The sequence below is a fragment of the Prunus mume genome, linkage group LG5, assembly GCF_029339155.1.
Source record: "Prunus mume cultivar Tortuosa linkage group LG5, ASM2933915v1, whole genome shotgun sequence".
Taxonomy (NCBI): Eukaryota; Viridiplantae; Streptophyta; class Magnoliopsida; order Rosales; family Rosaceae; genus Prunus; species Prunus mume.
Genome location: NC_142702.1, coordinates 26138359 through 26161864, shown reverse-complemented (window position 1 = coordinate 26161864; position 23506 = coordinate 26138359). Strand labels below are relative to the sequence as shown.

The 23506-nt window shown below is 37.1% G+C and overlaps 4 protein-coding genes and 1 long non-coding RNA gene across 5 annotated transcripts; 2 read left to right on the top strand and 3 right to left on the bottom strand.

Moving 5' to 3' along the window:
- Window positions 1–471: 471 nt before the first annotated feature.
- LOC103332730 (lectin-like protein LEC) lies at window positions 472–1874 on the bottom strand. Its single transcript, XM_008235475.3, has one exon. The coding sequence runs from the start codon at window positions 1765–1767 to the stop codon at window positions 703–705; it is 1065 nt and encodes a 354-aa protein (XP_008233697.2). The 5' UTR covers window positions 1768–1874; the 3' UTR covers window positions 472–702.
- Window positions 1875–3539: 1665 nt separating this feature from the next.
- On the bottom strand, window positions 3540–5693 carry LOC103332729 (uncharacterized). Its single transcript, XR_514174.2, has 2 exons — window positions 5169–5693; window positions 3540–4049 (listed from the first exon to the last, which is right to left on the bottom strand). It is a non-coding gene; the product is annotated as an uncharacterized LOC103332729 (long non-coding RNA).
- Window positions 5694–12019: 6326 nt separating this feature from the next.
- On the bottom strand, window positions 12020–13092 carry LOC103332728 (uncharacterized). Its single transcript, XM_008235474.3, has one exon. The coding sequence runs from the start codon at window positions 12967–12969 to the stop codon at window positions 12202–12204; it is 768 nt and encodes a 255-aa protein (XP_008233696.2). The 5' UTR covers window positions 12970–13092; the 3' UTR covers window positions 12020–12201.
- Window positions 13093–14855: 1763 nt separating this feature from the next.
- Window positions 14856–17373, top strand: LOC103332727 (transcription factor MYB25-like). The gene is made up of 2 exons (XM_008235473.3): window positions 14856–15291; window positions 16174–17373. Exon 2 carries the CDS (start codon window positions 16341–16343, stop codon window positions 17157–17159), a length of 819 nt encoding a protein of 272 aa, XP_008233695.2. The 5' UTR covers window positions 14856–15291; window positions 16174–16340; the 3' UTR covers window positions 17160–17373.
- A 1178-nt stretch (window positions 17374–18551) lies between these two features.
- LOC103332726 (uncharacterized) lies at window positions 18552–21860 on the top strand. Its single transcript, XM_008235472.2, has 2 exons — window positions 18552–19169; window positions 21243–21860. The coding sequence occupies exons 1-2, from the start codon at window positions 18802–18804 to the stop codon at window positions 21478–21480; spliced, it is 606 nt and encodes a 201-aa protein (XP_008233694.1). The 5' UTR covers window positions 18552–18801; the 3' UTR covers window positions 21481–21860.
- Window positions 21861–23506: the final 1646 nt, after the last annotated feature.

Sequence of the window (23506 nt, the reverse complement as noted above, 5' to 3'; positions counted from 1 at the left end):
AACAATACATCTCATTGACATGAACAGAAACTTCAAATTCTTTATTAATGGAACCATACAATGGGGAGCAAAGCTATGTCATTCAAATTAATGTGTCGATTTGAAAGTAGAATGTAGCATGGCTATCGGCAATGAAAAGGTCTTACAACAAGCTAAGGGTAATGCTGAGGAAGTTCCTACGAACTCTGCCCATAATGCTAATTAGACTAAGGTGAAGAAGGGGAAGGTGAGGAGACGGGGCCATGCTTGAATCAATACCTAGCCTACCATATCGAAAATTTTGTTAACTCTCTATTTCATTTCTTGAATGAGGTTCTACAAAAGTTGACAATAAAGCACCCTTCAGCTAAAAAGCAAAAACAAAAATCAGCAGGCTCGTCACTTGTGTTCCTTCTACTTAGATAACTTTCTCATGAGAGGACAATCACATAAAATCTACTATAGAAACAATATAGCCTTTCAAACTGGTAATGCAAATAATAAAATTTTCATGCTACATTGCACAAAATTGAGCTACATATAATGCCTGAAAAAGACAGAGCCATATATATACACGACATATTTGATCATCAGAGCTGATTGATCAAAGCTGACTATCTAAATGCACAACCATAACAACAGAATTCATTACGTTTGTTCGTTACAACTTGCAACAACATTAGCAACATACATTCAAAGCAAAAGGTGGCACCTTTATATGCTCTACTTCTTGACACTATCAGCATCCTTCTCTACAACTACATTGATCTTCTCATACCTGAAATCCACAGGCTTCACAGGAAACTCAGCAGGGAACACCGTGTGCCTACTAATGATAATAGCCCACAAAAACAGCACCATAAAAGCCACCAACGCTCCACAACCAGTCACGAAAATCATCCCAGCAAGAACTGTCAATGGACAAACACGCCGCTTATGCACACTCAAATGCTCACCATGCTCATCCAAATATCCCCTTGGATTCACTGGAAGAGAATGCATTGAATTTGGAATGTTTCTTAGCCTAAATGACCATGAATACACACTGCTAATCTGTGACGAATTGCCATTCGAATTCGAAGAGCTAATACCTACATACACATCCTCATTTTTCCACATTCCCAACAAATCAATTCCGTATGCCGTAATCGGATTGTAAGGCCTTGGTTCACCCAATTTACTTAGCCTAATTTCCAATCTTTTCGAACTAGCAACATAATCAATCCAAGATTTCAACTTTTCTCCACTGTTAAGCTCTAAATTCAATGAAGAAACATTACCAACAGTGAGAGATACAAAGCTACCCACATCGACCCCTATATGATTGGCATTTAAATCGTTTACATTTCCATTCATTTCGGTGTCAAATTCAATACCCAGAAATCGATTCTCACCGTTAAGCCCAAACGGGCCCTTACCCGAGAATGTGGACCCAAAATCTTTGGGAGCCAAAACCAGTAAAAGGCCGTCGCCACTGCCAGGCGTCATCGAGAAGGTGAATTCCGTGGAAAACGACGTCGGGCTGCTGAGATTGGCATCGAGAAATTTGAAGGGCTTCTGGCGAAGTAGAAGACCGGAGCTTGAGACCGATGGCCGGGTAATGTTGACATAGGAGCCAGCGTCTACGGGCTCGGCGTCGCCGAAGAGAGCAATTTCGGAATCAAAGTTGGGGTTGTTGTTTAGGGATTTGAGTGATGAAGAGGAAATGGGTTGTAGGGTCAGGAAATAGAACGAAGACAGGAGGAAAATCAAGGGGAAATTGCAGCTGAAAATGTTGAATTTCGCCATGATATTTGCAGAAACCGAGTCTTCGTCCACTTCCCGAATCAAAGCGGATTCACCATTTCCCTATTTATTTCATCAAGAAAACCATTTTTCTATATATGGTACGCATTTCCCATTTTCCTTTGCCCAAAAATAGTAAGAAACAAAGAATTCGCAACATATATAGGAGTAACGACGTCGTATCGCCTCCACACCCTGATCTTTCAAAAAGCACGAGTCAAAAGTCATGACCATGACCATGGTTTTTTGTTTGGTCAATTTCACCCTAATGTTTTTTTTGAAATTTTGAAATTTTGAAATTGCATTCATAATTCAGGTATAAAAAAAAAACACAAACTACAATGGAAAATTACAATAATGGAGTGATCTAACATCAAAATTAAGACAATCTTGTGCACCACCACTAACAATCACACAGGATCGAAAAAACTCTAACATAGACATCTCAACTAATATTGCAAACTTTACCAAAAAGATATGAACCTTGAAAAACTCAAATCATAGCAATACAAATAAAACTCTCACAAAAGAGGTGAAAACTACACAGAAAACCCAAAAAATCTTTATGATTTATTCCAAACATGAAGAAATCGCAAAAATAATGGTTGTGTAGATCCTACAATGAAACGTAAGTGGAGATCCGATGTCAAGATGCATCCGCCTGGGATGAGTGGAGGAAAATCATAACAAAACAAAAACAAATAGGAAAACTTTATGTCTATGAAAATGGAGAAAGAGAGGAGAATGGAGGAAGGGAGAAGGGAGGAAGAACAGCGGCGTCCTTCGCTCTCAAAGTGAATACGGCTCTAGAGTGTTTTTTGAGAAAGAAGGGATTAGGGTTTTTGAAGTGAGTTTTGTTTTGTTTTTAATTTTTTTTTAATAATAAGTTTTCTACTATTTTATCCCTATTACATTAATTTGTAGTCCATTAACATTTTAGTTAATGAATGGTATTTTTTGGGTTTCTGAAATTTTTACCGTTTGATTTGATGCCTCTGTCTAAATAGATTATATTTTGAATTGATTTATAATAGGTATGGGCACAGTCAGAATAGGTTCGGAAGAATATAACTTTTTTATTTTATGAAAGGGAGAATATAACATAATATAAATAAACTTTCCATTGTCTTCCCTTAAAAAAGATGGAACTTTGATAACAACTTAAGGCAATGGTCAACTTTATACACATCTCAATCAAATTCCCCAAATAATGAGGAAAAAAAAATCAAATAAAATCCTGCAGATCCCCAATACATGGCTGAAAATTGTGTTTCACAAAGCGCAATATTAAAAAGAGAAAAGAGAAGGAAGAAATTGGAGGGTATGGGTTTGAATCTAGAGGCAAGTCAAGCGTTTTGGGCCCCTCTGCAGTCTGCAGAGCAAGGAGCATCCAATTCCTTTCTGATCAATTGCAAAGAAAAATTCATGCACTCTGGTTTTCTTTTGGCAGTTTGTGTCCTTGACAAAGCTTTGTGTAGTGATAGAGGGAGACAATTGGAGTACATATCTTACAATTGAAGATAATTTGTGCATGCACTCTGGTGCCCCAACAATTCTTCCTCTGCTTGGACCCCATGAGCCCATTTGATTTGAATATTGATCACCCTATTTGTTTTAGTGAAGAATCAGATCATTACTATTGACTAACATAATGATGATCAATAATCACAGCGTAGACCACTCATATTCTAGTAGAAATTTGCTGATTTTCCTAACTTTGCTTAGATTTAGGAAGCTTCTGCAATGATGGAATTCTTTTATGCTTTTCTGCATCATCGACAAAACTCAACATGAGGCTCATTACAATTTACACATAGTAAATTCTATATACATGTTGTGAGAGAAATGTATGCAATCGACGCACACGTATTTTAAGTACATCTACTCAATTAATAATAATTAATTAAGGAAAGTGAGATGGTGGAAGGTTGTGGCCATGTGACAAAAGGATGGTGGGAGAGTGTTAGAATGTTGGGGTCATGTGGCATATGTATGAGGTATAACAAAATGACCCTTTATTTCAAATTAGAGCAATGGTGGCTAATTAAAAGGACTTTTTCTTAATTAAGGTCTCATCACATGTGTATGATGCCTTTGCCTTTGCCTTTGCCTTCGGTACACTCAATGTGAGGCCCAGGGTGGGAGAAAAAAAGGAAGTCTCTCTGAGTTTATATATATCTCATCTTCCACTGCCTTGGATTCTAATTAAAGTCTTCAAAAGCATGTGATTTATGGAGCCTTGACTTTGGGCCATAGCAATGTGTGGCCATGTTAGCTAGTCTGTTCTGTTACGACAAGCATAAAATAGAGTCAGCAAAACTTGGTTCATGCTAAATGAAAATGGATCCCGAGCCTCTCCCATCGATGCTAAATACAGAGGTAATTAGTCTCATACTATTTCTATGATAAAGTTACCTTTACAGAAGGTCAAAAAATTGAAAATAATCAAATTGCTGAGACGCACGCAATCATCAAAAGTTTCAGAAAATGGGGTAAATTGTAACCCAAGACACATGTAGAAATTATTATCATATGGCACTGTTTTAGTTGCAATGTTCATCTAGCTAGCTAGCTAGCTTCCACTAATTATCTGTTAATCATGACTCATGAACACGAACATCAAAACTATACTACAAATTTTTAATATGCAACCTTCTTTTATGTTTCGCTTTATACAGGTGTTTGAGTAAAAAAGTTGCAAAAGATCCTTCTGGTTTAATCAAACTCACCTGCATATATATATATATATATATATATATATATTGCTTGAGAAAATGGACACTGACTGCAGAATTTAACATTCGTATATCTTCACCGTAGATATGTAATCTGTTATTAATTTCCTTGGGTTGGGTTTTAACCTATCGTTGTTGACAAGCACATACACACTCACACACCGTATGCAAATAAAATTAACATCCATGACAACTATAAAGAAGGAGATTAAGATTTCTGGGTTTTAGCGCCCAGATGCATCCCCAGGGAAATCAGATCCAACGCGTTCGTATACCACAAATTACATGAATTTATGCACAACTTAAGGAATCTTAAACAGATATCACAATAAGAGATTGCATCAACATGAATTTACCACTATCAAAGTATATACGTACCTTCAAAATAAAATTACTAGCTCAAGGACAACACAAATCAGTTTACAAACCAAACTAGACTTGAATGTTTGAGGTGCATTTTTTTTTCTTCTTCATGTTCTTGCCAAGCAAAAAGCTATAGCTAGACTGGAAAATTTTGAGGCAAAGTTAATGAAAACATTCAAATGTTGGTTCTTGATGAAACTCTATGAGTTTTGAAAGCTAAACCGAAAAACCGAAAAGAAAACATGTATGTCTGGAAACAAGAGAGATTAATCATGCATAGAATATATATAGGTAAGTTTGAATTACCTCAAAGGCAAGAAATCCGATGAACTCCTTGATTATCTATAGTTGTTGATGCGCATGATATATATATCTAAAAGTTTGAAGCTGCCAAAGGAGATATCCAAAGGGATAGCATGATCCAAATTAAACCATGGAAGACATAGCTAGTTGGGATCAATGCGATCCCTTTGGATGCTTCCTCTAGTTGCAGTATAAATGAAACCAACTCAACACTAATTTCTTCCTTCAAAACTCTCTCTCTCTCTCTCTCTCTCTCTCGTGGAGAGGAAAGTGGAGTTTGGGGGAGCCTTCAATATAAGGGGAGAAGAGGGAGTGAGTGCTGTAACAATGACCATTACTTCTCTCTTTTTTTATTTTATAACCTCTTCATCTTCCATGTTACTATTCATTGTTATTTATTTATGAAATTAATCATGAGGAAATGTTGAATTTCCAAAGATATTTATATAATTGTAGACCCCATTCTCAAATAAACCAGACATATATAAATTGTGTGTCAACAAGTTGGTACAATAGTATTAAATTTGTAGTTTTATTTCTCATATATTCTCCTCATCTAAATCAAGGTCTGTGGTCCAACCATGTTCCCTCTCACACCAAACTCTTTATATATATATATATATAGCTTTCTTTCACAGAGTATTACATTCTCATTAATTTATTATTAATTAATATCTAATCTATATTCCAAATATCTGTCAACGATAGGACCCTATGATTGAATCTGAAATTAATACGTATTAGCTAGTGGGATCCACAAGTAATTTAGAAATTTCATAACATTAAATTAATTATGTGGTTCATCAAGATATATATAATTAATCAAGGTCCACACTCCACATCTTTGTTTTAATTGTCAAATGCAATTCATTAAACTAACAAATAATCCATCAGTTTCATTAGACGGATAAATTCGATCTGTCTGCTTAGCATTTTCCTCTTGAAAATAGCTACAACGTTTACAACAAAGAGGAGAAGTTACGTCGTTTTAATTAGAGGTTGGAAAATCTAGTCCAATCAAGTTTCTTTCTATCTAGTACCAATTAAAAAGGAACATTTACCTACCAAAAAGGAAATGAGATAATAAAAGCAAAAAGGGAGGTCGGCCTATTCTTCTTATCTTTTTTTTGTTGTTGTTCACACACATTGCCAACGTCAGGGTGTTATGGAGGTTTGAACGTAAGACCATTGGTCCATAAATTAAGGTATTTTTTCACTAGACTAGACTAGACATTGTTGGTGGTGGACTATTCATTTTTCTTTTATTTCCTTCCTACACCAAAGCAAAGGGGGAGGAGGACCATTACTATTAAGAGCTATATATAAATGATGCACATGCACATGGATAGGCACCACAAAAATAGCAGGGTATCAATCTTACCAACATGATTAGTTTCCCAGCCGCGCACTCACCACAAAATAGGGTATCAGTTTAAATAATAAGTAAATGTTCGATAAAAAATAAAAAGTAAAAAAGATGAGAAGTAAATGAAGTAATTTTACATGTTACCCCATGAGCATTGTGCATAATATTAATATAATATGTGTGTGTTTATTTTATTTTATTTTGGTCAACAACAAACAACGTATGTGTGTTTATTGGATTTCACCTTTTTCCTGAATCTGGCAACCTTTTAAAAACTCCCCATTTCTTGTTAGTTGATAGTTCCTAACGAGAAAGTAAGAAACTGGTTCCATACCAATGACTTGTCATTACTTCACCGTCCAAATAGGGTCCAATACATACCTGAAAGGGGAAACTAACATCATTCTAGTGCTTGCTAAAACATCGTGCTGCTTCTCGAGAAGTCATCTCAGCCGTTCAAAACGTAGGACCCACATCAGGATTGCTCAGTTGACCACTCCAAGATCATGATGAATGGTGCTAGATCTTGTCCACACTGGTGAAGCATGGATGGACCACAGCCACAGAGCAGGCTTTGTCCATGGTGCTCTCAAGACCCTACCACCATGCACATATTTACCTTCCCGCACATAATATATGTGTAGTGGGGTAATTTTTGTGGTTGGCTTATACTGTCTGATGTGATTTCAAAATAGGGTTTGGTTCACCTCCGACGACAGATGTCCCTTATTACAGGAACACATAAATTATTTTCTCTCAGGCATTGGAACCCTGTTGGAGCAACAGGACCTTGAATGAAAGCCAGCTGCCAATTGGTATTTGGCATGTTGCTGCCCTATATAATGTTTCATGTCTTCATCTCCCACTTAGTGCCAACATCTCCCACTCACATTTTTTTCTTTTCTTGTTGAATTAGATTCATTTCATGGGATTTTGGGTACTAAGTTTACTAGGTGCTAACATCATGATGATAGGGCATATCATTAAGGTAGTGAGTGAGTCCGTCCTCTTGCACCCAAGTCAATCCCCTTTTATATAGAAAAAAGAAAAGAAAACAAAAACGACATATATATATATATATATATATATCTAGATGAATGGATTTCTATTTTCATGTTAACCGTCAGAAGGCTTTCATCTTAAGTAGAAGTTTTTCAATTAGAATGAGGCAGAGCTGAGCTTTTGCTTGTCTTATTAAATATATAAATACATGAACATTAACTGGAGTTATTTAAAATCATCTCTTGGGGTGGTCCTACATTCAACTATTTCTTTGTACTCTTTGTTGGATGTGGGAGGTTTGGACCACAAGCATTGGCACCATTATGAATACCCAAGATGAGAAAAAAAACTCTGCATTCCCATCCATCAACTTGTATGAATGCTCAAGGACAAGAACATAGATCAAGACATGTGGTCTGGTACTGTAGATCAAAAAAGGTTTTCTAACTTACCCCTAAGATTATTGTCCTGTATTATTATTAGAAAGCTAGAAAAATCAACTGGCATTCCATTACACGTGACAAAAGTTGAGTTGGTGCGCAACGAATATATGATTTGATGATGTAGTGTCAACTTCTTTAACCTAATTTCTGCAAACACGACATGATCCAAGACCCAGAAACAAAAAAAGTTAAACCAAAATTTTGAATGCTGCTCATCTGAATCCCATCTGAAACTGAAAGGCTATATATAGCTTGCTAGGGTTCCACAGGCTATATATATATTCCATTGTCATGCTACAGCTATGTAGCAGGTACCTAGCTAGAATATAAACAATATTGGGTTTAATTTTCAGACGTACACTCCTGTTTGTTTGTTTTCTGACGATACCCATAGCTATAGTATATCTGGCTCTCTCCACATGGATTTTGAATGTCACATGGATTGCATTAGGTTAGGATGGTCTTTAACATAAAGGACAGATCAATCTGTGCTTAGGACACCATCCATGCCCCATGCCCCACGCCCCCTCTGCCCCTGACCCAACTTGTTTGGCATCATAGTCAATAGCGCTTTCAATCTGGTTTCTGTGGGACTTCGATTTCCTAGAGACAGCGTCTGGTAAGGAATTAGGGTTTTGGACCCTCACATGCAGACGATTATATAAATTTCATTATTATAATTAATTTATTTTGCTCGCTGCTGGGAACGGACGTGATGAATTTCAAACTTTGGAGTGGCTGGCTCTCTAGTTAGCTAGCTGTCACATTGGATCCCTTTTTCTCATATTCATGTGTTTAGCATGCTTCTCATTTTTCTGCAATACCTTCTTCTGTGCTAAATTAGAAAGTTCGACCTGATATTATATATGGTGTTTGATGTGTAGAGTCTTCTCATCTGCAGACTGCAGCTGTATCTGATAATCAGAATGTGATGACAGATAATAAACAAAAAAAATAGTAAATTTGGCTTACCCGCTCCAAATTGAATTTTCTTTAACTGTAACTCATCGCATTTTGTTCCTATTAATAAAACTCATTTTTTATCAATAAAAACCCATGACTAGGATCCAATTCATAAAGTTAACTTATCACGTTCAAGATCTGATTTATTATAATTTTTAGATGACCAAAATACCCCCACGTCTTTACAATTATTGTTTTCTCCGTTGGTTGTTATGAATATACTTTGAACATATTTGATGCTATTCAATTGTCATTACTTTGAACATATTTAATGCTATTCAATTGTCATTAATATTCAAATAGTTTTTTTTTTTTTTTTTTGGTTGAAATGAAACGATGATATATTATTACTCATTATTAATGCTAGGAAATGATTGCATTTGATTAGAAACTAAAACATCAAATGGTGTTTTAAATTGGCTTAAATTTAGGAAATTTCTGGGGTAAGTTTTAAGTAAGTCACGATTTGGGCCTATTGAATCTATGAAGAAACATTTAACATACCTATCACCTTTTTAGCATGAACTAATGTACCTATGAGGAATGCTAGCAACCTTCTTCTAACCTTCTCCTTTGGACCTTCTCCATTTTTTGCTTGACATGTGTCATTCTTTTTACACTTAAAACAATGTCATTAATATATTATACAAGCTAACTTTTGTTTTCCAAGTTTACCCTTATTAAATGTATTCAATTTATCCAAAAAAATTTCACAACTTTCTTACCATCTTATTAATTTTTTTCTAACGTCAATTAATTTTTTTAAAGAAAATATATGCTTTTAAGAGGAAATGTCCCCTTTTTTTTTTAATAACACAAAGGGTTTAGATAGAAAAAAAAAGAAAAAGTCCTTTGTGTTTTTTTAAAAAAGGGGACATTTTCTCTTTTTTGAAAAAAGCAAACATTTTCTTTAAAACAATAATTGACGTTTTAAAAAAAATGGTAAAAAAGTTGTAATTTTTTTTGGGATAAATTGAATACATTTAATGATGATAAACTTGGAAAACAAGAGTTAACTTGCATAATATATTAATGACATTGTTTTAAGTGTAAGGAGAATGACACATGTCAAGCAAAAAAGGAAGAAGGTCCAAAGGAGAAGGTTAGAGAGAATGTTGCTATCATATTGTTCTTATGAATAATATACCTATTTTTTTTATGAACATATCTTTTGTAAATGTACCAATAAATAACATATCTATTTTTTGTTACCTAAATACTGTACTTACTTTTTTTTTTTTTAAATGTATAATCTACCTATGTTTTTATATAAATAAATACCTCTTTTTTGTGTGAATAATCTACCCTCTTTTTTTTTTTTTAAATGAATAATCTACCTATAATGTACATACCAATTTTTTTATTTATTAATAATTTACCTTTTAAAAAAAAAAACACGTTCCTTTAAGTTAACTTTATTAACTGAGTGGAAAATTTGTAGAATTAATCTATTATAAAATAATTTATGGATTTGTTTTTGTCTAAATTTTAGGGATTTAATGAATATTGCTATGCTAGAAATAAGGGAGTATTAATTAGAAATCAAGGAGTTAATGACATCCTTCAAAATATAAAGGTAAATGACATACAATGTAATTTAGTTAATAATACTTGGACATATCTATCTTACACGGCAACGTATGTCAAATTTGGGTTTTAGTTAGAGGTTTAATTGTAAGTGGATTTATGTCTGGGATATAAGAGTTGTAAGGACCTATATCGGCTAAAATTCTCAATTAGGACCTGTATTGTTTAGATCAAAAGTTAAATTCACACAATTGTTCTCCACCACACAGCGTCATGAGGTGAATATCTGAGTCACGTCAAGGAGATGGAGCACCAGAAATTCCAGCCATCTAAATCCTCGTCACGAATTCGTTTGCGGGGCATTTGTGTCGGCCTAGAAAAAGGTCATTATTCGGAGATATATCTTTGGTCTTTGGTGATGCATGCACATGCTTTTGATGCAGTACTAGCGATGCATACATATATATGTATGGATCCTTTTGAATTTGCAGACCTATATTTAGCAGAGCAGGTAACTTGGGTTGGTCGGTCCATTCACTTTGAATTGGTGGAAAACATGCACATCTTAGTTTGGTGTTCGATCGTCATTGTCATCATCTTGCTTCGGCCATTGATGTTGCATGCTTTGCCTTTTGTTCTTCTCTCTAGCTTTGAGAAAAATATATGCTTCTGTTTCTTTCCATATGGAAAAAGGGTTGCAACAAAAATAGGTAAAGTAAGTTTTTGAATTGTAAAATCAATGTCGTCGCCGAAAGAGGGTCCATGTGATGAGTCTAGTGGCAATAGAATAGATGCTCTTCTTGCATTGGCAAAGTTGGCACCCAACATGCGATTGGCCACATGGAATGGAACAAATCTTTTATTATTTGAACACATGTGCATGACCAAGTGTAAGAACTTTTAGCTACTAATTAATATAAACAGTTATTCTCCTATGCAGACGTCCGTATGTTATTATTGTGCATATGTTGTAAATATAGATGAAAGCAGGGAGGGATAATAAAAAATACATGACATCTGCACAGTAATAATGCGTGGACGTCCGCATAAGAGAAAAACTATTAATATAAATATGTAAATTAAAATATAAATGTCACAAGTTTTTCAAACGAAAAGCACTGATTGATGCAATAATTTTATGGTGAATGCCTTATATATGGCCCTTAAGTGAGGTCTTATTATTATTATTGGATCAAATTGATTGGTCATTGGATCAAATTGGTTAGCTTGATCCAACGGTTAAGAGATAAAACCTCACCTAAGGGTCCATATATAAGGCCCTCACTATAGAATGACTCATGATTGATGTTGCATGTGGGCAACATATGAAAACAAAACAAGATAATGGGCTAAGAGCTTATTTATATTATGGGCCTGTTGCACGGCCCTAAACTTGGGTCCAATATGGGCCTGGCTCATCAAATGGGTTGGATTGGTTAAGGTTGACTGGGTTTTTGTCCACCCCTGACTCCCTAATTGTGTCCAAAATAACTTGGTCACGGTATATTGTATTGAACGTTCCTCTATCATTTGTTTATTAAAAATTGCTAACCTTGGTCAATATAAATCATTAATGATTATCTGAATTTGACTTGAATTGTTCGCTAGCTAACATTGTTTTTGACTGGTAAACAAACGACGACATGTACAATAAAGCTTAATCCAGAATCGAATCCAATTTATGGTGAATCCAGCTTCTCAGCATAACTGAATCACCAGACAAATTAATTTCATGTCACAAACTTCTCTGGTGAACATGTTTGCCCAAGAATCTGTGGTTACTTTTCGGAGAAGACATGAGTTCCTGAGTAACTGCCATGTTTTTGTCACTCAATCTTCTAACATAGTCTTTCTTCTTTGCTCCCGTTGTTGCATTATTTGAGCTCTCTTCCAGCATTGGAATTGCGTACCAACAAACAGATGTGCATAATATTGCAAATGACCGCCCAAACAAAGCCAACAAAACCAAAATGAAGATTATAACCAGTGGCAGATAATAAGCCGGCCTTCTCCACTTGTCCGATTTCATGTTCCAACGCCACAATGCCCTCTGCTCACTCTGTTTTTCAGGTTCCAATTTTGGTGGCGGCTTGATCTCTTTCACGGCTAAGGACGAAGGATCAATATTAGGGGTTGCATGCTTTTCTTCGTGATCAGTTAAAGTCTTGGTTTTGTCTTCCTTTTTGTCCTTGAGCTTAACCACGATTGGAACTGGAAGACTTGTATCAGTCGAGTCCTTGTACACAAAGCGGACGAAGCTTATGTCTTTTGAGTCCGGTTGAGCGTAAATCTTCTGTCTCTTCTCTTCAAGATCAGCTAGAAGTGCAGAGAACTTGTCAAGGCCCCGGCTCGAATACGGGTTCTTGGTGTCCTTGCTATGTCTTCTGTGAAAGCCAGTGCTTCTTGATCTTGAAGAATTTCTTGGTGGTGAAATCATGGGTTGGTCATCATCTTCATCAACTTCTTGGTGGTGGAAAGTGGCACAGCTGAAAGGACTGAACATGTTGGTGTGGTGTGGTTTTCAAGTTTGAGGGATTTGTTTTCTGAGCTGGTTTATTTGGTTGTAGTTGGAAGAGAGGAAGAGAGAGAGGCACATATACTTGTTGAAGGGCTTGCTCCTTGCTGAGAAGGGCATATCCAAACAAACAAGCCTAGTCAATTTAAGGGTTTGAAAAAATAAAATCCTGTAGAAGCTTCCCATGCCTACATGGATTTTGGAATTTTTGTGCCGTTTGACTTCTTGGGGAGGAGGCAAAATTAGGGATATACATGTGGAAAGAATGTTAGACTGAGGCCAAAAGACAAAAGGAAAAAAATAATGAAGCATATATATCTAAAAAGGATTGAATAGGTCCAAAGTTAATGTCAATATGATTTACATAAGTTCTTCCATACGGCTACGCGCATACATTTTTCAGAATCTTAAACCCAATAAGTAAAATAATTTCTAGAAGGGACACTAAACAATTATGAAGGTTGAAAAAGGTTGCAAAGGTTAGTTGGTAGGGTTAAAAAAAAGTGTCTATAATTTGGGAAACTATAGATAATAAGAAAGGCGAATCACTTGAATATGATGAGATCATATCATATGAGATGAGAGTGTGTATATATCTCATATGAAGCATGTGATGTTTGGCCGTGTTGACAAGTAATCGAAGGGGAGGTGTGGACTATGACCAAGATTTAATTGCAATCATTCATCTACTTGATAAGTGTCAAAACACCATTTGTTTTGAAGACGAGCTCTTCATCGGTTTTAAGAATGTCAAGTTTTTTTCTAATAATAATACACGCGTTAGTACCTCAACACACATCAGAACAGATTTTTTTTTTTTTTTTTTCTTTCAGTGTGGAGGTAGGGCAGAATATAAATAAGAAGGCTGCAGCTTATACACGCTTACCTCAAGACTGCAAAGACTTTGAGTCTCTAGTGTAACAGAGACGTTTTACATCAACAAGTCAAGAATATAACGTCCTCCTCCAGAAGTCTACAACTTAGACATCTAGAAAGAGAGCCCACAGGGCCATTATTATTTACTCTAAATTATCTGAAAGAACCTTCTCACCTAAACCTAACCAAAATTTCCTCTCTCTCTCTCTCTCACAATTATTTTGAAAAGGAATAAACTCAAATGACTAGTGACTAACTAGAAAATAGAGAGTGAGTTGGATTGTCACTTCATGAAATGTAACACTTGCACGCTGAGCCTCTCATTGAGTTTCTAAAATCTTTTTACCTTCTGCTTCTGCTTCTGGATTTAGATTTCTGTGAGTATATGGGCTTTCTCATATTCTATTTTCCAGGCAGCCCAATGTTAGTGGCCTGTCACAAACTAGACTACCTGGAAGAACCCATACTCTCGCTCAAGATGGGCTATGTTTGCTTACATGCCCTACAAGTTGGGCCTTTTTTAAAGTGCCTTTGGAAGAGTTGATTGATGTTATGTCTTTTAAACTTTTCAAAAGCACTTTTACTAAAACCATGAGAAGAAGTGCTTCTCAAACAGTGTCAAAACAATCTCAACATTTTCAGTGCTTAGAAAATTCTTGTGAAGCCCAAAGTTTTTATGAAGTTTCTGATTTTACAAAAAGGAAAAAAGAGTTTTGGTGAGAAACGGTTTTCATTTATCTACCTACCAAAAGCAGTCACGCTTAAATTGCCCATAACATCTACGACAACAACCGAGACGTCGTCTAGTAATTGCGTCCTCCCTTGAGAAAGTGAAAGCCCAGCCAGAGTCAACCAAGTCAAAAGAAGTCAAGTTCCAAAGTTTCGGAACCACGCGACGTCGACGTTTTACTAGGACACGTCCGTCATTTAAAAAAAACCGCCGTACAAAACCGGTATCCGAAACGCTCGTAATAAAGCCCAGTCGCACATTAATCGCTTTCCCATTTTACAGTTAAAAAGGGAGGTTTGCTGGGTTGGTATTTTTCCGCTTGCTGCTCTCTGCTGCGCTTAAAACAAACCAACCGAACCCCTAACCAACCAACAACCCCCTCCCTCCCCATGACAGTCCCAAACGACGCCGTCTCCAAACAAGCCGACGACCGCCCTGCCGAGTCCGAACTCGTCCGCGGCACCGAGGCCGAGTTGATCGAACTCGGCGACGCCACCGAGTTGAACGAGGCCGCGCTGTCGAGCGGGAAAGTCAGGGGCCGTGGTCGCCCGAGGAGGACGCGGTGCTGAGTCGGCTGGTCAGCAAGTTCGGGGCCAGGAATTGGAGCCTGATCGCCCGAGGAATTCCCGGTCGCTCTGGGAAGTCGTGCCGGCTCCGATGGTGTAATCAGCTCGACCCCTGCGTCAAGCGCAAACCCTTCTCTGGTAATTTAATCACCGCCACCACCACCATTATCGCTCTAAGCTTTGCTCTTTATGCATATGTTTATTTGTGTTTGGAATATTGGTTTGGGTTTTGTTGTACGTTATTTGTCGATTTTGTTTGTATTTGAATATCTTTGATGGAGAGACAGTTATAGAGTTTTGAATTGGGATGATTAATCAAAATCAAGTGGAAATTTACCTGAGTGTTTCGTCCTGCTTGCTTTGCAATCAACTTCCAGTAAATGTATGTTGTATACAAATTTGCAACTTGCAATTTCGGAATGGTTTCGAACTGTTTATAAACTAGCTTATCGGTTTTTGGTTACTTGCATTTGTGGAAATGCTTAGTGTTTTAATCAAAGTACAAGTATAAAGTTTTTAGAAACTTAGAGATGGTTTTAAGTAGCACAGGAAGGGAGATGGGGTTGATGAATATAATTTGGTAACTGAGTTTAGTGCATTCCTGTGTGCTTGTTTTTATCTTTACTGCACAAAATGTAGCATTAACATGGAGAAGTAAGATAAATGTATGTGGGTTAACTTCAATTTTTGTTGTTTGAGAGAGAGAGCCATTGAGATTTTGCATCTTGTTGGTTCTTGATGATTGAGGTTCTGTTTTATTTCTTCCATCTATAATGCCCTTGTCCCTCTTTTCTCTTTTTCTAAAATATTGCCATTGAGTCAGTCAGATTAGTGAATGAAATAGCTGAAAGTTTTGTACTTGAAAACTTCATGGTCTTGTTTTTGCTTGGTTTGGTTTTGTTGCAATGACACAAAGAGAAAGAGGCTAAATGAAAATGATAGTAGCATACTCTTCCATCCACTGTTGCACACTTATTTTCTTTTTCTGAAGTCTTTCCTGTGTAACTCTGTTTACTGCAGAAGAAGAAGATCATATTATAGTTTCAGCCCATGCTATCCATGGTAACAAATGGGCAGCAATTGCAAGGCTCCTTCCAGGTAGAACAGATAATGCAATAAAAAATCATTGGAATTCTACACTAAGGCGCAAGTGCATTGATAGAGGAAAATTCAAACCGGAACCTGACATGATGGAAGATGCCAGCTTTGACAGAACAAAGGCATCTTCAGAAGAAACCCTGTCAGTTGGGAATATTAGTTCATTCAAGACTCCTGAAGGAAGAGAGGTCTTGATGGACAATAGACTGGACCAGCTAGATGAAAGAGTTCAAGCAAAGGAGGGTTGTGGTGTTGCCGAATCAAACTACCATTCTACTCTTCTTGCCGGATCAAGAGGCCATCCTACTCTTCTTGGCGAATCAAAAGAGCAGTCATCCCTTTGTCGTCCAGTGGCACGTGTTAGTGCTTTTAGTGTTTATGACCCTCCGAGTGGTCCGGCAAATACCTCTACATTTTCAAGGATAGTCCCAAGTCATGGTCCTTTGGTCCAAACTTGTAAACTAGATTTTGGCTTCGGCAACTTCCTTGAAGGTGTTTGTAATGATCCTATGGTTCCTCTGCGTTGTGGCCACGGTTGCTGTGATCCGAGCGAGGGGCCTTCTCAAAGCTCGCTATTGGGGCCTGAGTTTGTCGAGTATGACGAGCCTCCCTCTTTTTCTAGCCACGAATTAATCTCCATCGCAACAGATTTGAACAAGATTGCGTGGATTAAGAGTGGCCTTGAGAATAATGGGACCTGGATAACAGAGAATGCTGCAAGCCAGAGAGTCTCTCAAGGGGCCACTACTACCTTGCAAATGGGATTATCAGTACACAACTCGACGAATGACCAAATGCGCTACGAGGAAGGACGTAACAAGTTGATGGGAATGATGACAGAAGTGCTCTCAACCCAGGTGCCTAGACAAACTTTCGCAATGCCAACTGAAGTTGAGGGATTAAGCTAGAACTCATGGCTGGTGTTCCTTATTTTGGGGGTATTAAATTATGGCAGTATAATTTATGTAATATAGGAACACGTTGTTTTCACAGCATTTTAAGTTAAAGTCTCCAAGTCACATTTAGAAGACTTTTAATTTTTGGCTGTCTCATTTAAGACATTAAGAGGCCTTTTCTTTAGGCATACATACATGAAGATATATTTAGTGCTCTTTTTTTCCATTTCACTTCTTTTACCATTTTTTATAAACCAGATAATGGAGGGAAAAAAAGAAAAGGGTTTCCGGGCTACGAGCTGCCTGGTCTATGGCCTGTGAAAAATGGGCCAAACCCTTCAGTTACAGGCTGAACAAGCTGATCCGAAATCGATCTTGGGCTCAAAACAAGCTCCAAGCTTGAGCCATACCCACCAATCCAATTTAGAAGACCACTTTTTGAAGACGATAATGTTATATTATATCGGGTTCCTTTCCAATGCATTATAAAATTAAGAAAAATTAAAAATTACTGTTGCTGCTGCTGCCGCTGCCACTGCCGCTGCCGCTGCTGCTTTTGCTTTGTTGTCAGTCACCATATTTTACGTTTTGACTAAAAGCTTGATTTAGGATGTTGCCGAAACTTAAGGTAAAAAAAGAAGAAAGAACAACTTGAGATTGCCTCGAATAATCATGCATAATGATGGAACAGCTGTTGGTGTGGCCCGTACCTACCTATCTTCTTATATTAATCACAATGAAATCCATGTCCAACCATACTGTTACACAACATATTATATTCCAAAAGTCAAAACTACCCTTCACATAACCGATGATTTGGATAAAAGAGCATGGGCAACCGTGACTTTCCACTAGTTAAAGTGGACTGGCCTCAGAAAACAAAAGACTGGGGTCTTCATGTCAGTTACGCAAGTGAAACTGACGTAGATGATAAAAGAAACAAGGAGGAGCAGTGAAGAAGACAAAGAGAAATCTGCTTTTGATGCATACATTTTCTGTGCTCTGTGGAAAAAAGAACAGTATTTTTAGTCACCTCAATCGCTATTTTCTCCCAAAACCTCATCATCACTGTCATCACCTTTTTTTTCTCGGCTACAATGATTAAGCAAGCAGCCCATGATGACCCCCCAAAGAAATTAACAAATTTCGCACACTAATCTCGCTCATCACTTGTTTAACCCAAAAAGCCAAATTGAATTTGCAATGTCAATTGATTACTATAAGACACACTAATCTGGTTAGTTTAACCCCAAAAAACAGAGCCGGTCAAAAGTCCTTTGGCAAGGACACAAAACTCAGCTTATATGTTTCACCTGCTCACTGCAAACATTGTTTTAGTATATATATATAAATATTGTTTTAGTATATATATATAAATATCTTTCTTGATCTTTTTCCCTCCTCAAATTGATGTTCGGGGGGCACTGACACACCAAGTAGGAGAGATAGGCACACAGAGAGAGAGAGAGAGAGAGATCACCTATCAGCACAGTACCCAGTTGCTCAAAATCTAAGAAAGCTGCTCCTACTAGTTTAAGCTGTGCTGCTTACCAAGGTTGAAAGAAGTGACAAGAGCTTCTTCAACCTTTGTGGGCATTTATGATCTCGGCCTCACAGAGCCATTACATGAAGATTCTCTCTTTGGCTCTTGGAAATGGCAGCCATAGACAAACCCCACGTTCTTGTTGATGTGGAAGAAGAAGACGGGGTTCACCGCCGGAGGTCCGACGCCAGCTCAGACGGATCAGACGAGGAGGAGAGGTGTTCAAGTGAGTCTGCGTCTGAGATTGTGGAGAGGGAATCCTCTGTGTCAGAGAGTTCAGTGGATCTGGAATGTGAGGTAGCTGAGGTTAAGATGCACGTGGCAAAGGTGGAGAGGGACTGTAGGATTTGTCATCTGAGCATGGATGCAACCAATCATGAATCTGGGATTCCTATTGAGTTGGGCTGTTCTTGTAAGGCTGATTTGGCTGCTGCCCACAAGCAGTGTGCTGAGGCTTGGTTCAAAATCAAGGGTAACAAGTAAGTATATCCAACTAAGTAATAAAGATGATATCTTTCTGTCTTTTGGAACTACCCAGATGTTGGGTTTTTGCATATATGGATTTTTGGTTCATGGAACTTGATTAGTGTTAAATTTGTGTTTAGCATTTTGACACCCAATTTTTTTTTAGTAGCAATTTCAGGAGTAAAATGATATGGTGATGTGATCATAATTCATAACCAAAATGCCAGATTAATTGTTATGTTGTTCTTCTGCAGATTGTGAAATTATGGAAATAGTTTTCCATCTCAAGGTGTTACGAATATTATTTGGGGAGATTTTGCAGACAAAGTTGTCCTACTTAATGCAAAATAAAATTAGAATAAAACCTGTACAGCTTTAGAAGAGTAAAGGAAAAGCATATTAGTGTAAATCAACAGCATCAACCTTAATAAAGCAAAAGATGAAGCACCAGCACTTGCATGGAATTCCAACTGTGCAAATATTCTTGTCTTGTTGGAACACATACACGTTGCATTTCTCTCACTGCTTTCCGACTCTTTTTCTACCTTTCCGCTTAGACATGCTGGTTGGCGATGTGTGCTTTATTGAAGTCAAATAATTTGGTTCTTGCAGATTCTTCTCATATGAGATGTTGACTGAAATCACTTTGACTCTATTCAGTAAACTTTTAATAAACATGTATCTATGTTTTACACGCACATTTATCTTCATGATGGATGTTTTGAAAGAGGCAAGTGCTTTTACCCAGTTTCATTTTCCTGATATGGACATACTCTATGAACTTTCCAACTTCCCGGCACGTAGTGTTGTAAGATGCAGTCTTATGAATGGGTTGTCTCTGTCAGAGGCACCACAAATAAATTGGAAACTTGTAGTTCAATGGCCTGGGTCTTAGTTGGCATGTCATTGGAGAATGCTCAGCATTTTTCCTTGTATTACATAAGTGAGAGGAAATTTCTTCATTTTCATTCACCAAATGCTTATTCGATCAATTTTGTAGGTTTATATAGTTTTGGTAGAATCCATTACATGATCAAGTATGAGGAAACAATCATGTCATTAACACCTTTATGCATCTCAGGGTCATGATGCTAGAGTTTATGCACACATCAAAACTCTGGCTATTTTTTATTTAGACATTTTCCTTTGTCTGTTTTATTTGTGAATATGAATGTTTGCACAAGCTATTTTGGAAAAAAATTCACGATTATGTCCATTGCTTCCAAGTAAGCATATTTATATTCCTTTATTTTCCTCAAGCTATTCCGAGGGTTCTGTTGCATATTCTGTTCTGAAACCATAACCTAGTATTGAATTTCTTCTTTGTGTTTGAAGGTTTCCTAAGGTTGACTTTTCTTTTTCTCATTTTACCATCCTTACTTCCCTTAAGACCAAGCCTTTAAGTTGCACGGTGCCCTTGTACTCCTGTAAATAAGCTTCCTTAATTCATTAATAGCCCTTTAAGGAGCCGCAAATAATCTTCCCTTCTTGTGATCAGTGATTATTTTTTCATTTTTTAGAAATTTCACTCCATATCTAATTTTGGTGTGCTCACTTATATGGATAGAGATGTCTACTGGTACATTAATCATCCTCATTCTTGGAGTTCGCAAGCACTTTGATATGATTGTTAAAGTTAATCTTTACATGCTTTTCTGTAAACGAAAGAAAAAGATAAAGAAATTATCGTGTTCAGATTTACAACTGTACTTACTGGTGGTTCCATTTGATCTATTCATAGACTTTGAATCCACTATGGGCGTCAGATTGCTAGTTGTGGCATAAGAAATTTGACAACTTCTAATCTAAACCTTCTTATACTAGACAGAGAATGGCTTCTCACGGTAAAAACCAGTTGGGATGCTGATTGGCTGGGGGCTCTATCTACCTACTTTCTTCTATCTTATCTTCGAAATAGGAAATATATTATATCCAGTAGTATCAAATTGATTTAGTTCAGATTGATTAACCTGCAGCACTTTGACAAAAACAAATGAGTTGCTTATGACACGCTTCTTTTGGGTAACATTTGCATATTTGGGTTTATGTTATGTTTGCTTAACTTCATACCACGTATACAATTGCAGGACCTGTGAGATCTGTGGATCAACTGCACGTAATGTAGCGGGTGTGACTGAAGCTGAGTTGGTGGAGCAGTGGAGTGAAACAAATGATACTGCAATGGCCACATCAGCAGCTGCCCCTGTGCAGACAGCAGAGAGCCGGAACTTCTGGCAGGGTCACCGGTTCCTGAATTTCTTGCTAGCTTGTATGGTCTTTGCTTTTGTCATCTCTTGGCTCTTTCACTTCAATGTACCCTCGTGAGAAACTGTTATAAAGTTATGCATTTATATTCGGTGATGATAGAGGGATAGCAAACAAGAACTGGGAGGTACTATCCTTATTCCCTAGGTTGGAGTTAGCTGTTTCTCTGTCTGCTTGTTGTTTATATATTAGTAAGCCAAGCTAGCTTGAGCAGGTTGTGTAATGTATGTTTTCATTTCTAAATTCAATTTGGACCACCAAAGTAGTTTCTTGTACCGTAGTAACTTCAGATGCTTTATTGGGCCAGAAAAGAGAAGCAACCAACTTATAAGATTTCTGGCAGATGCTTCACTTTTGGAATTGGCGTTTGATGTATTAAGCAGATACGATGGATAGTGATGTAATTTAAGTTCATTCCAATGAAAGCAATGTTGTGTCTATTGATGTTGAGTTTGATGTACTGCAGGCAACTTCAAATGATTACAAGATTTCTCGTTCAAATTGAGACGGTTGCTTCAAATCATTTGACATTTTGACCGTAAGGATTTCCCGTAGGCCTTGGCTAATGGTTTGCATGTTTCTCAGACAGTTAAAAACAGTTGGTGACTGGAACAAGGCTTAATCTGACTTTGTTTGCTTAGCATATGGTTAATTGAACCTTCCCAAAGCATAAAACCTAGTGGGAGGTTCCTTATTCTGCAAATAGGCATTTGTATTGGATTTGAAGGGAAAGTTTTAAGTGGAGACCTCAAGCTAGACTTTTAATTCTTGAAGCATCATGATGGAACTGGTGAAAACGTTGACTCCACCACCAGCAATTGTATGCTAGGGTGACTAGTTTAGCGTTCTTGCCATGATTGGCTATTGGAATTGAATTGACCATCCAAAATGTCAAACATATGTTATGGTTGACATTCAAGCTATGCTTACTGGTTGGATTGGAATTTAGACCCCTGAAATGTGGTAAGAGTTTGACGACTTTTATACCCCTGCAAAAGTTGGGTAAGTATGCTTGCGTTGTGCTCAAACTTGGCATGCGTTAGCAAAACCGTATTAGAATTTTATGAATGGATAATACAGACGAGGAATGCTAAAGTGAGTCACACGTGATCACTTGCTAAGGTCAGTCAGTCGTGCATGATATGAAAAAAGGCTCAAGCTCACATGCAATTTCGGAAGAAATGATACTTGATAAAATGACAAACAATGTGGGTGCGTGACTACTGACAGCATTAGGCATAAACAAAGAAAGAAGAGAGAAATTGGGGGTGAAGTTCTAGTTTTAGGTGTATGCACGAGTTGCTGCAAGGAGGGTGCCGTGATTGGCGGTGACAATGTTAATAGGCCACAGACAGAGAGCTCGTGGTAGGAACTCACTCACTTTCTTTCTTTCTTTCTTATGATTGATTTTATCCATAACCATAACTTAAACTTCATTAATTTATGATAATGTCATCATTAAGTGATTGCCTCCAAAATAAAATCTCTCTCTATTTTTTTTTAACCATATTAGAACAACGTAGGTGAATAACACGGTGCGTCGGACTATTTTTTTTTTTTGAAATTAGCTACTCACACAACCATCGTCATGACAGACCCACAATTTTAAGCGAAAAGACTTACATGTGACATCCAACCATCAGCTGTCACTAATATGAATTTATGTAGAATATTACAAATTGCGAACCAACTTACATGGACCTTTTTCTTCCGTGGTGTGTTGGACTTTTTCTTTCCTTGTATAACTGAGTTTTCAACCCACATCCAATTCATTGAAATTCTCCTTCTTTCTTTCTGTTTTTCTTTTCCTTCTTTTCAATGATTTTACTGGCAGGCACAAAAAATTTCAACTGCACCATTAGCTGGCTCATGACTTACGAATTGGACTTACACTCCATGAATCATGATCTCAAAAAAAATTATTGAAAAAAAAAAGGAATATATAAATAAAGGGTAAAAATTCTTCTGAGCTCTGGCCATATAAAATGCACAAGAGATGCCTTTTTGTGCTTTTATATATTTTGTTCAGATATGATTCTATTTGTTAAAACATTAAAAATAAAGCAAGACAGCAATGCATATCTCT

Bases quoted from the DNA above. Each gene is read 5' to 3' on its own strand.
- LOC103332730 (XM_008235475.3), bottom strand. From the start codon at position 1,767: ATGGCGAAATTCAACATTTTCAGCTGCAATTTCCCCTTGATTTTCCTC.
- LOC103332728 (XM_008235474.3), bottom strand. From the start codon at position 12,969: ATGTTCAGTCCTTTCAGCTGTGCCACTTTCCACCACCAAGAAGTTGAT.
- LOC103332727 (XM_008235473.3), top strand. From the start codon at position 16,341: ATGATGGAAGATGCCAGCTTTGACAGAACAAAGGCATCTTCAGAAGAA.
- LOC103332726 (XM_008235472.2), top strand. From the start codon at position 18,802: ATGGCAGCCATAGACAAACCCCACGTTCTTGTTGATGTGGAAGAAGAA. The intron at 19,170-21,242 runs GTAAGTATATCC...ATACAATTGCAG, and splicing joins TTCAAAATCAAGGGTAACAA to GACCTGTGAGATCTGTGGAT.